This window comes from Macrobrachium rosenbergii, chromosome 26 (assembly GCF_040412425.1).
Source record: "Macrobrachium rosenbergii isolate ZJJX-2024 chromosome 26, ASM4041242v1, whole genome shotgun sequence".
Classification (NCBI taxonomy): domain Eukaryota; kingdom Metazoa; phylum Arthropoda; class Malacostraca; order Decapoda; family Palaemonidae; genus Macrobrachium; species Macrobrachium rosenbergii.
This window is the reverse complement of record NC_089766.1, coordinates 48890127-48903207: the sequence shown is the minus strand read 5'-3', so window position 1 is coordinate 48903207 and position 13081 is coordinate 48890127. Positions and strand designations below refer to the sequence as shown.

At 38.7% G+C, this 13081-nt stretch overlaps 1 protein-coding gene across 1 annotated transcript in view; it reads right to left on the bottom strand.

The window, feature by feature from the left end:
• Positions 1–1739: 1739 nt before the first annotated feature.
• LOC136853178 (uncharacterized) overlaps positions 1740–13081 on the bottom strand; it is a 551704-nt gene continuing 540362 nt past the window's right edge. Inside the window, exon 4 of the mRNA XM_067128514.1 lies at positions 1740–3277. Coding sequence (XP_066984615.1) covers positions 3135–3277 — 143 coding nt within the window. The 3' untranslated portion in view covers positions 1740–3134. The remainder of the gene's footprint in view (positions 3278–13081) is intronic.

Below are 13081 nucleotides of genomic sequence, written 5' to 3'. Positions count from 1 at the left end.
ATAGGGGTATCAAGAACTGCTTCGTTTTTTTGCTGCAAGGCTCTGGAATTCTCATAATCCTTCCGTTTTTCCCTGCTGACCAACCTTTCATCCTTTATGAAAAGGCAGTGGCGTCAGTGCACCTCATGTGGTGCACTTTAGGCATCAATTTAGGGTCTGTACAACGTCCCTTCAGCCCCTAGCTGCAACCTCCTTCATTCCTTTTACTGTACCTCCGTTCATATTCTTTCTTCCATCTGACTTTCCACCCTCTCTAACAGTTGTTTCATAGTGCAGTTGCGAGGTTTTCCTTTCAAACCTTCTTACTGTCAATTTCCCTTTCAGCGCTGAATGACCGCATAGGTCCCAACGCTTGGCCTTTGGCCTAAATTTTATATTCTATTCTATTCTATTCTTTAGGGGTCCTGTTCCTTTTCCTTCTTACTTTTCCATAAGGGAATTAAACCATTAGTACCCCAGTACGTTTTAACGTTTTAAAGAATTACGCACGTGTAATGTTATTCGCTTAATGAAAACGTCAAAGATTTTACTCCTCATCTGAGTTTGAGCATAAGACTTCCTCTTTATAGCTGACAGCAAGCACTGAAGTATTTTTCGGTCGAAACCTAAGAGTTGGTCGGGCATTTCACTGAACAGATTTTAGACTAGGAAGGTTTACCTTAGTAGAGCGTGACAACCTGCGTCCTCGTCTCCCTTGAGGGGAGTGTACCATAGAAAAAAGATCTGTAAAGAGAATAAAAATAACCAGTTTGACGGCGCCATGTCTACTGAATTAAGGCTGTTTCTATTGAATAAGTCCTTGATCGTACATCTTTTGAGATTCGAAAGATGTAGCAGACAGAATTTGTCCGAGTGGAACAGTTACTTTTATGGCTTCTCTTACGAACCATCTTTCACTTTGCGTCTCTCAAAATACTTTGAAAACATCAAAAGCAGCAGCAGTGTGTGTGATCTCAGGTTGAATACAGAAACCTTTATTTCTCTCTTTCCGTTTGAATTTATCTGGACGTGGAGCGTAGCTTTTCACCAGCTTTCATTCAACCACGTCCCACTTGAACCGAAGCTCTCTGGAGTCTCCATTAGGTTTTTGATTGTGTACTTATCATTAATCTTCTAAATATAGAAACAAACTTACCTAAAGGAATGATTATACCGCTCCCTACGTTTTTGCAGGTGATTTTAGGTCAGGTTATCTTGTGTGTGTGCGTTGTGTTTGTATGTTGTAGTGTCTCTTTTTATTTATTTTTTTTTTTAGTTATGTTCAACAGAGTTATCACAGGTATACTTTACAGCATTAATGGTACCATGAGCCGTCGCTTGGTGCGCTACGATTGTGAAGAAACCTCTATAGGTTCAAATGCAAACTGAACTCTTTTTTTTTTTTTCTTCCTTCTGTCGGAGAAAGCGACCTTAAAGTACGACCTCGCTAATGTTCGCTACGTGATATTCTTACGCAAATGAAATACTGTTGGTTTAACTACCTTACTTACTTGGAAGAAATAACTCAACCCAGTGCTGTCTTAAGTCATGAGTGTTAATGCTACGATACATATATATATATATATATATATATATATATATATATATATATATATATATATATATATATATATATATATATATATATATATATATGCGTACATACACTTAAGTGTACATGTATATCGTTAGACTCAAGTGGACAAAATTCTGATACATAGAACTATATCTCTACTGACTACGGTGAATGATCCAAAAAGTTAATTCTAAGGAGTATTTAGAAAATGTACAAAGCTTACATACTCTACACCCTATGATATTTTAGAAAAGTCAAACATACACATCTTCTTCCTTACGGCCTATTGTTAAGCCTACTGTACATTGACTCCTCCGAGGTACAGAACTACCAAATTTGAAATAGCATTAGTTCATGCACTGAAGCTGATTATTATACGTGCTAAATAACGCTGGCATCGTCTTCTTCGTCTATCTCTATAGAAGCATTATTTACATATAGAACAGCATGTTCATTTTACTCTAAGAAAGGATTTATTTATTTTTTTTTTTCAGTTCGTGATGTCCTTTTGTTATGTATCTTCGTGAATTTGCGTCATGCATAATGACTTTTGATTCTGTTTGATTATTGAAAAGTAGAAGGACATGTAGTGGATTATTTTTAATCCGAGAGAGAGAGAGAGAGAGAGAGAGAGAGAGAGAGAGAGAGAGAGAGAATATTTAACTAATCAGATTTCCTTCAGAATTATCCTTAGCTCCGAAAGGGAAGGAATTCTACGGTAATGGAATCTATTCAGGCAAGTGATTGTGAAACTCCTTTCATTCGGGGGTCCGCTTGAGATCCCAAAATAAAATCAACAAACTACGAAGTGATGTTTTGAAGTTCTAAGCTGCACCTGTTTGAGCTGTTTCATACATTTGAGTACGTATGTATAGTACGTATGTATATATAAATGAACAATTTATATGAGTAAATATACGAGTATATACTGTGACGGCATTTACGTGACTGCCTTTGTATAGGGAAAGCGGGTAAATGTGTGTGCGATAGCTTCAGAAAAAAATATTTTTTCCCTTAGTAAATAAATGGCTTTTATTTGTCATGGATTTTTTTTTTCCAGATACTTCCATTTTTGCCTTACTTGTACTTTCACTTTGCGGAAACTCGTGTAATCGAATTCAAACTTAGGGTTGTTTTGTTGTGATATGTTTGCAAATTCACCTTGTCAATAAGCGCGTGACGTTTCTGTGCTAGAACCAGAATGAGTAAGGATCAGTTACGTTTTCTAAATTATTCTTGGTCTTTGAGACGGTTCATTATGATTTCATGAAAGTAGGCAAGTAGGCAAGTATCTCATTTCCATCAGTCACGATGGAGGCTTATTAGAAAAGAATAGTGAAGTCTGTAGGGTAATTGGAATCTGGTAGTTCTAGCAGCGGAGTGCCTCGTCTCAGGCGGGCCATTTTAATTATTATTATTATATTATTCTGCGCGAGCAGCTGTGTCAAGAAGTAGAGGGAAAAGTGCGATTTTATAAACGAAAGTGAAATGTAACTCTAAGGCTGCTTCTGCTCCTGGGTACATATTGACGATGCAATAAGGGTGATTATTCATCGGTATTCAAACGGGTTAATAATAGCTAATGGACTGGTAGGGTGAACCGGATGATCGTCAAGATTCCGGCGACCACCAAGACGGCATCCAGGTGGCGCCAGGGTTTCAGGGCGCCCGCTCCGTTGCAGCCGTCTGTTGAGCAGCAAGTGATGTCTGTGGTCTGGGTTCCTGCGAAGAAATAAAGGCTAGAGTTAGATCATAAGAAGTTGTATTGGCATGAAGATTTCATTTGGCTCTACACACTAAGTTCTCTTTTTTGGGATACAATTTATTTAGTGAAAGATAATATAATAATGATTCATATCAGACATGTACAGCATATTAGCTTTCTCATGAGGAGGATCTCTATAAAACTGTCTTAGATTAAGAGTGTCGGGTTGGAAACAGAATTTATTAGTGTTTATAGCGAGACAGTGCACAAAAACGAGACAACATAAATGTTCACCATAAAATACGACATGTTTTGCATTCAGTTCTGATTGTAAATTTTCTTTGTTGATGAACTTCATTTTGTCAAGATGTAAAATTACAACTTTTTCTTATTGTAGGGTTGTGTCAAACGAAGCTGAGGTTAAGACCCATACTACCCTAAAATGGAAAACTGCGGTATCTGCAAAATTTTCCATTTGCAGTATCTGCAAAATCAGTTGTAAAGCAAGGGAAAACTTCAGTAGCCACCATTTTTCTCAGTTTTGTATTTTTGTAGAGACTGCAGTCTTCCATTTTATGGCAGAATGGGTGAACAAGATATCAAAACGGATTGGGAATAACGATTTTCCAGTTCGGTTATACGCAGCAATCAACTTTCTATGGATTAACCTACATTTACATGCATCTTGGATGTACAGGAACCGTCTGGTAGGGTGGGGATGAGGAGCACAATATTATGTGCATTACATATATCAAAGAATGATGTCATCCATAAGGTTCAGTTTTTAACACCCCCTATTAAGTTCATGCTGTTGATTTGAATGGTAATAATAGATTCCAAAATCTACCTTCCGAAAAACATTGCGGTCTCACACCGTGTGATCGATCAGGTCGCCTGAACTATTAATCTGTACTTGATTCATCAGGTATCAGAGCTATATCAGTTTGTACTCGATTCACCAGGTTATCCGAACTATCAGCTTGTACGAGTCTCCCTTCTTTCTGGTCCGTTCCTTGCAGGCGTTGATGACTGAAAGAGAGAGATCGGCCCCGTCTCTCCTGCATAAATTCCGCCGCAAGTTTTCCATGGTATTTCGTAAGCGCCAGAGTCAGCTTGTTTCTTCATCAAATTTATGTGAGCGAGAGGTCTCGAGAATTTTTAGGCAGTGAAAAATTGACAAGGTATCGGATTTTTTGATGATGATGACCATTTTATTGTGTTCAAAGCGCAAGCGACTATTTTAGTTAAATGCTGATGGTTGGAAAACTGCAGTATCTGCAAAATTTTCGAATTGAGATATGCCACCCATTGGGCTGGTGAAACACCAATACACAAGTTGCTGTCTTCCGTTTTAGGGCAGAACTATTGTCTTAGATTCTTTTTTGTAGACACCCTTGTGAAAATCTCCCGATTTCCGAAGAGAGATTACAGGCAAACACGATTTGTACTGAAACATCGTGATGACTGAGGAAATAGAAGTGAGAAACTGTGACTTATTGCTTACTCAGTATGGTGAAGGTATATTTTGACGCTTTCCCCGCCATTAAAATATCTGGAAAGGACAGACTGTCGTCTTTATCCCATTAGGTTTTAAATTTGAAGGTGTTCGAAATAGCGCTTTGATTCCTCAAAAATATGTATTCAAATTTCTCAGTTAGTATTCAGGGGTGTTGAATAGAACAATATTTTTAGTTTTAAATGACAGCAGAATTTTCATTTGAAATATACCATGTACAAATTCGCCAGTAGGTCGAGGGGGGGGGGATAGGGGACTGCCTGTAGTATACGCAAATTTTTGCTATTTAAAGCTGCCATTAGATATTTGCTTGTCAAATATCATTGATTATACAATTACTTTCCTCTTATACACCCCGTTTAGCCACATTATAGCATCTGTTCCGTAATCCAATCAGCTGATGCCACTCCCCGTACTACAAAGTGTCATTTCTCACAAGAACTCTCAGATTTGCGAAAACCTTCGTTTATGCAACATTAGATCTGCCTCTTTGTCCTTCAGTGCAATCGACAGTCTCCATTCATAATTATTATCATTATATTATTATTATATCAGTAGATGAAACCTATTCCTATGGAACAAGCACATCAGAGGGGCAATTGACTTGAAATTCAAGCTTCCAAGGAATGTTGGTTTCAACTGCAGCAGACCCCACACTGCAGCAGTAACTGATCATGATAAAGAACCAGCGATTTTTTCATCACCCTGGGGGAGAGACGCGAACCCGCGCGACATCTGAGTGGCATGCCACGACACTAACCACCATACCAGCGGACCAGATAAGTATGGAATATCAAACATCGCTCTTCTCATATTAGTACAGTGATGGTAGATGAAGTAAATTCGTAATTGTAATTATAGTGGCAAGCATCGTTAGATTTCGGAGCCATTAACTGTTCCGCTGGTACAGTGGTTAGTGTCGTGGCATGCCACTCAGATGTCGCGGGTTCGCGTCTCCCCCAGGGCGATGAAAAATCACTGGCTCTGTAGCATGATCAGTTACTGCTGCAGTGTGGCTGGGGTCTGCTGCGGTGGGAGGCTGAAACTAACATTCTTTGGAAGCTCAAAGAATTTCAAGTCGGTGGCCCCTTTGGTGTGCTTGTCCATGTGAATAGGTTTCATCTACCGAAATAATAATAAAGATTAATAATAATGATAATAATAATCTCCTCGCGCTCATTACCGTCACTCGATAAGCTCGCCGTTCCTCACGCTTATGACAGTTCTCACGCTTCCCGACCTTTGTTTGGAAAGCGTCAAGAGATTTTCCTCGCTTTTTTGAAGTCTTCCATCCTGCTCGCTTTCTGCTGTGCTTTTATTAACGTCGTGATGTTCCTCTAAAGCCCTTTTGGGAACTTTGGCCTGAATCTCTTGCCTTTGATGACCATGTTATCAGCAGGTCACAGACGTAATATCGACTAGAATAGAATGTAGAATTTAGGCCAAAGGCCAAGGTCTGGGACCTATGAGGTCATTCAGTGCTGAAACGGAAATTGGTAGTAGAAAAGGTTTGAAAGGAAAACCTCAAAGCAGTTTCACTATGAAACAGTTGTTAGAAGAGGGTGGAAAGTAAGATGAAAGAAAGGTAATATGAACGGAGGTATAGTAAAAGGAATGAGAGGGGTTGCAGCTAGGGGCGAAGGGACGCTGCAAAGAACTGTAAGTTATGCCTACAGTGCACCACATGAGGTGCACTGACGGCACTACCTTTCTACGGGGCATGTGTAATGTCGCCATCGTTTGTAGCAGTTTTAGTAGTTTGATGTTCGAGGCTCCAAGGAGAGTCATTGTGCTTCTCATTCATCTGGCAACGGCGTGTTTCTGAAAGCTCCCGCTGAAAGCATACGAAGCCATGATTTCATCCTTTTTAGTTTTCTGTAAAATAAAAATATGGAGATGGCTTTTTGTCTCTCCGTCAGCACGTTTTCTGTCCGCCCTCAGATCTTAAAAACTACTGAGGCTAGAGGGCTGCAAATTGATATGTCGATCATCCACCCTCCAGTCATCAAACATATCAAATTGCAGCCCTGTAGTTTCAACAGTTTTTATTTGATTCAAGGGTAAATGTAGCCATGATCATGCAAAAGTCTGCAAAACTCATATCGAGAGAGACGATTTTTGCATCACAGGGCAAACGCAAAATCCTCACGAACTACCCATTCTTGAGTCGTTGCTCATTAAGCAGCGTGTTCCCCAGTTGGATGTACAAACCTCTTCGATCCAACTGTAACTTAGTTGACGTGTCTCCTTCTGTTTTCTCTTGTGCCATTCAGTCATCCTCTCTCTGAACTGAAGGTTGGTCGGCGGTCTTAGCTTTTAAATATATCTTTGTAATTGTAAATTTTAGTGTTTATACTGCTTTTTAAAAATTTTTTTAAGATTGTTTTATAATTTTATGATGTTTATTGACAGATTCCCTGAAGATGTAAGAGAAGTAATATTACGAAACGTCGGAACACAGATGAAAAACATAGAAAATGGCCTGTTTCCTTAGGCACCTGTGATTTGATATATATATATATATATATATATATATATATATATATATATATATATATATATATATATATATATATACTCTCTGCAGGATTCTAACTAAGGAGAATCGAAATTTTCTGCATGGTACCCATACAGTAATTAAAATACCTATCCTTATAATATTTTCGTTTTGACAATACAACGTGTTGTCTGGAAATCGTTAGGCTCTGTTCTTCACGGAAGTGAATGCAGAACCGGCGCTTCTAGTAGCCAAGAGTCGCATTTGAGAATACCAAAGGCTTCTTTATAACACTTGATTATAGAACTGCGAACATTTTGGAAAACTTTATCTTTCTTTCAGTAAGGTTGTCATAGAAATCTAGCAATGGCAGATTATTTCATAACCGAGAAAAAGTATAATTAAACCTTTTTCACGAACAGTCTAATGAACTGAAAGAAAGATTGGTGGATTTGGTGTCCACTGGATGTACGACTGAAGTATATGACTTTCTCGAGCCATGTTTCTACGCGACAACACGACAATTTACTCCTGATGCTTTGTTTATATGAGATCCGCTACTGTATGCAGTAGCTGCGAACTGTCCAGCCATGACTCTTGTCCAGCTCCAACGTTGCTTGTGTCATCAAGGACACCTGCAGTATTGGCCATTAACCTCGTAGACAAGCGCCAGTGTTTAGTAGGAATCTGGATTGTATTTTTATTCTCTCTCTCTCTCTCTCTCTCTCTCTCTCTCTCCTCTCTCTCTCTCTCTCTCTCTCTCTCTCTCTCTCTCTCATAAATAAATAAATATACATACATTATATATATATATATATATATATATATATATATATATATATATATACATACAGTATATGTGTGTGTGTTTGTGTATAGTGTATATACATAAATATGTATATATATATCATAATATCATTTAGTTGCGATAAAGAAAATTTGTGGATTATTTTTTTAATCAAAATAAGCAAACATTGAAATGGTTTCAGTTATTATTACAGCTTCTCTTAGACCTACGAGCGTCAGCAACAATAGTATGATGAGTTTCAAGTTCCAGGAAAGCAACGACATCTGATCCCGTTTAACAAAGAACGTTTTGCCTCAAAACAAATACATTAAACTCGTAGAGTTAGTGTGATTATTCCTTTACATTTCACTTTATTGATGAGGAGGATAACTGAATGATTATCTAGTATAAACAGTACAACTGAATCTCAATCAATTAGTCTGGTATTTCCAGGATAACCAATGTTAATCGCAATAACTTTTATTCTCATCATCCTGATCGTCTCAATAGCAGTTATAATTATCTCCACTCTTTTGGCCAAAAAGACCGTTGCTGATCGAGAAAAGAGATGACCATCCTGCGATCCTTCTTAATCATTATTTTCTTAATCTTCGATGTAGAAATCACTTTCAGGCCTGATTAATTAATAACAAAATAATAAAAAAAGCAATAATATAAATTGCAAATATTAGAATAGTGGCCTTAACTCCATATTCCATTCCGTTCTTTCACTGCGTGATTCCCATCAGGTCACTTGTTAATTGTAGTCACTCTTCACTGCCATTACCTGAATGTTATGTTGTAACATTCAGTCACGAAATGGTGTAGTCATACTCAGATGCTCAATATGACTCAGTCATATTCAGCTGTTCAGAATGCCCTAGTCATACTCAGCTGCTCACAATGACGTTGTCATACTCAGCTGCTCACAATGACGATGTTATACTCAGCTGCTCAAAATGACGTAGTCATATTCAGCTGCTCAAAATGACGTAGTCATACTCAGCTGCTCAAAATGACAATCATACTCGGCTGCTCAAAATGACGTAGTCAAAGCTGCTCAAAATGACCTTGACATACTCAACTGCTCACAATGACGTTGCATCAAAAAATGACAACCATCCTCAGCTGCTCAAAATGACAATCATACTCAGCTGCTCAAAATGACAACCACACTCAGCTGCTCAAAATGACAATCATACTCAGCTGCTCAAAACGACGTAGTTATTCTCAGCTGCTCAGAGTCTCCTTGACCTTAATTGCTCAGCTGAAAGAAAGCTTTCGATTGGAAGTGATTTCAAAAGAAAACCTTCGCTCGTCCTTTTAAACCGATTATTCTTGCACAGGCATCTTCGCTCGCGCGGATCTGTCAGAGTTTTAGGAATCGACAGGAAATCGTTCGATATTAATTTTTTTATAAGTTTTAGCTGGTTTTGATATGTATGTATATGTGTATATATATATATATATATATATATATATATATATATATATATATATATATATATATATATATATATATATACATAATCTCCATCTCGGTACCTTCTCGTAATTATACAAACTCTGATATTTCTGGCAAAAATCTTAATCTCTCTCAAGTGAATTCTTCATTATTATCGCCACATTTCAGTTGGCCCCCCTCCAAAAAGAAAAATATTTTTGCTGTATGTGTTTTGGCTTTGCCTTTTGCAGTGAGTCTGAATTTTGAATTTTCAGATGTATCAAGTCATTCCTAGACTCCTGATTCCTAAATTCCCGGTATTATAAGCTAAGATTGTCAGGTTTCAACGTTAAACGCATTGGCGTGGCTTAAAATGGTTTTTCTTGCGGATTAGGTTTAATATATTGTGCTTGACATACGTGAGGTAAATCCACAGAATTGAACCTTCATCCCTGTTCTTCGATACTACACTATGCACACATTCCAATTCAAGAGATGGGACTTCCTCCTAAATCATTATTATTATTACTTCAGTAGATGAAAACTATTCACCTGGAACAAGGCCACCAAAGGGGCCACTGACTGGAAATTCGAACTTCCGAAGAATGTTGGTTCTAACCTCCCACCGCAGCAGACCCCACACTGCAGCAGTAACTGATCATGATACAGAGCCTGGGGGAGATGCGAACCCGCGACGTCTGAGAGGCATGCCACGACACTAACCAATAAACAAGCCGAACAGCAAAATGGGGAAACTATCTTTTGATTCGTCCTTTAATTGTTTTAATGGATAATAATTTTTCGGAATATTATCAAAAAGTCATATGGTATTGTCTTGTTAGTTACTAAAGGTATTTAGCAAATGGTGCGAACTTAATAGCATGCTTTAATCGGATACGTACAGACGAAGGGGCTTTGACGTAAATTCTGTTATTACTTTCGAAAAATGGGGGAAATTGCCCCGAATGAACTGTCTGTCGTTTACACAAACCTTCATCACGTAAAGCCTCGCAAAACAGAAAGAGACAATTTTGAAGAAAAACTTGCCATTCTTCTGCCAACCAGAATATTAACTACACTTTCCCCCCAAGTTATTTATCATTCCAAGCAGTGTGCTTGCTTCTGAAACTCTCATCAGGCAGTGGAACGGGGGAAGCGGGGTGGGAATGTAAGAGAACAAATACTGTGACTCTTACATCTGTAATACTGATTAGAGGTTTGTGCCATGCGCTATTGTGCGGCGGTGGGAAGACTTTTTTTTCAAAGGCAGGGCAAAGCAATTAGCATGCTGATTTCATTTCCCCCACTTGGTCATCAGTTTTGACCCCTTTTTTGTTTGCAAGTGTGCTCACCAGGAAGTCAATTATCCTGCCTTTGATGCCGTCTCATGTTTGGTTATTGGTTGGTGCCGTTGCAGCTCAGGAAATGTTTATCAGTCAGTGAACGCCAGAAAGAAGTAATACAAGGCATTTATCATTCTTAGCCGATCGAGAGCACGGTCTACCCCAAAGCCAAATCAAAGTCCTTCGAAAGAAGGCATCGTGCTTACCCCATACAAAAATGGGGAAAAAGCACGTTAAAGAAGAAGAAGAAAGAAGAAGATATGTACCAAGAATGGTAAAGAGAGAATGAAAAAACACAAAGTTGGCAAGGGAAAGAAGGAATCAACATTGCCTTGCAAAGGAACGCATCATTTTCTCAAGACACCTCAGCTTTTCAATAACGCTTAGTCGAGATTCATTGTCGAGTTTGGCAGTTGGCGAGAGGTGCATTAAGTCAGCAGTCTCTAAAGCGTTACGATGAAGAAGAAGAAGAAGAAGAAGAAGAAGAAGAAGAAGAAGAAGAAGAAGAAGAAGAAGAAGGAAGAGAGGAGGAGGAGGAGGAGGAGGAGGAGACGGGAACGACAAATAAAAGAGGGTCTGTGCGTAATATTGGAAGCCGTCGAAGTACAGTAATGCTCTGAAATGGTGCTCGTGCTCAAGTGCCGTCATCTGGCTCTTCAAGTCTGCGCGTCGATGGGATTGAAATAGTACTGGAATTTATCGACTACGCTTCGAGCTATAATTGTTTCTTTTATCATCTGCTTATTGGTTTCTGTGGGGGGGTAATGCCGTCAGTGTCTGTAGGCATTGTACTTGAGGTTCTTTGCAGGTTCTTTAGGCCCCCGGCTGCAACCCCTTTCATTCCTGTTACTGTACCTCCATTCATATTCTCTTTCCACCCTCTCCTAAAATTTTTTTAATTGTGCAGCTGCGAGGCTTTACCCCTGTTACACCTTTCAAACCTTTTTACTGTCAGTTTCCGTTTCAGCGCCGAATGACCTCATAGGTCCCAGCGCTTGGCCTTTGGCCTAAATTCTGTATTCTACTCTGTTCTGTTCTATTCTGTTCTGCTTAATGGTTGATATATCTTCATTTTTCTATGATTGTTAGATGAGCAGCAGAATAAAAGGATAACGTTTTTACAGTTGGACTCGCAATACTAAATCACCATCTGACGTCGAACCTACGTAAAAGGGAGCGTCTATCCCCCAGCGCATTTCATTAAAAAGACCAAAAGATGCTCTGAAGTCTTTGACAGAGCGAGAATCGTCCGTTTTTATTTCCTTCTCTCACTTCTCTCGGCGCTTAGCTCCGGGTAAGGCGCCTCAACAATTTGAGAGTGGAGTTACATCGACACGAAAGGCCTCTGAGCCTCGCCATGAAAGCCTAACATAAATATGATTTCCCCGTAGTAAATTGGAAAGAAGGAGAGTTAGGCTTACAGGCCCTACATCGCGAGAACGCTGTAATAGCCTGTAGTCTGGCTTCAGTCTGCCTACCTTTTCCTCTTCGTTTGTACAACAAATGGGGCAGCTGGGGATAAGGCGTCCAGGTTTGGGATGGGTGTTAAATGTCTCTCTCTCTCTCTCTCTCTCTCTCTCTCTCTCTCTCTCTCTCTCTCTCACGTCTCTCACGTATATTATGTATATGTGTATGTATGTATATATATATACATTATATATCTGTCTGTAATAATAAAATCCGAGAGGGTCTCGTTTGTCCTCCCCCTGGTGAAATTAGGGGAAACATGACACAACCACCCCTCCCCCGCAAACTGGTTTGTCCGCCCCGGGTGGAATGGGGTAGGTAGGGGGAGACATCAACCTTCCTCTTGCAAACCTGTTTGTCCGCCCTGGGTGGGGGCGAGGTAGGGAGGGGAGACAGCAGCGCTGGGTTCCAGCACGCGAGCTTGTATGTATATATATATATATATATATATATATATATATATATATATATATATATATATATATATATATATATATATATATTATATATATATATATATATATATATAATTATATATATATTTTATATAGTCTTTGAATGTCTGTGATAAAAAAGAGAAAGCATTAAGGGTTTAGACTTGCAGTTTGGTGAGTGTGTGTGTATATGTGTATATATATATATATATATATATATATATATATATATATATATATATATATATATATATATATATATATATATATATATATATATAGATATCTGAAGGCGACAATGCACACTAGGAGACATGCATCTTTATAATAATG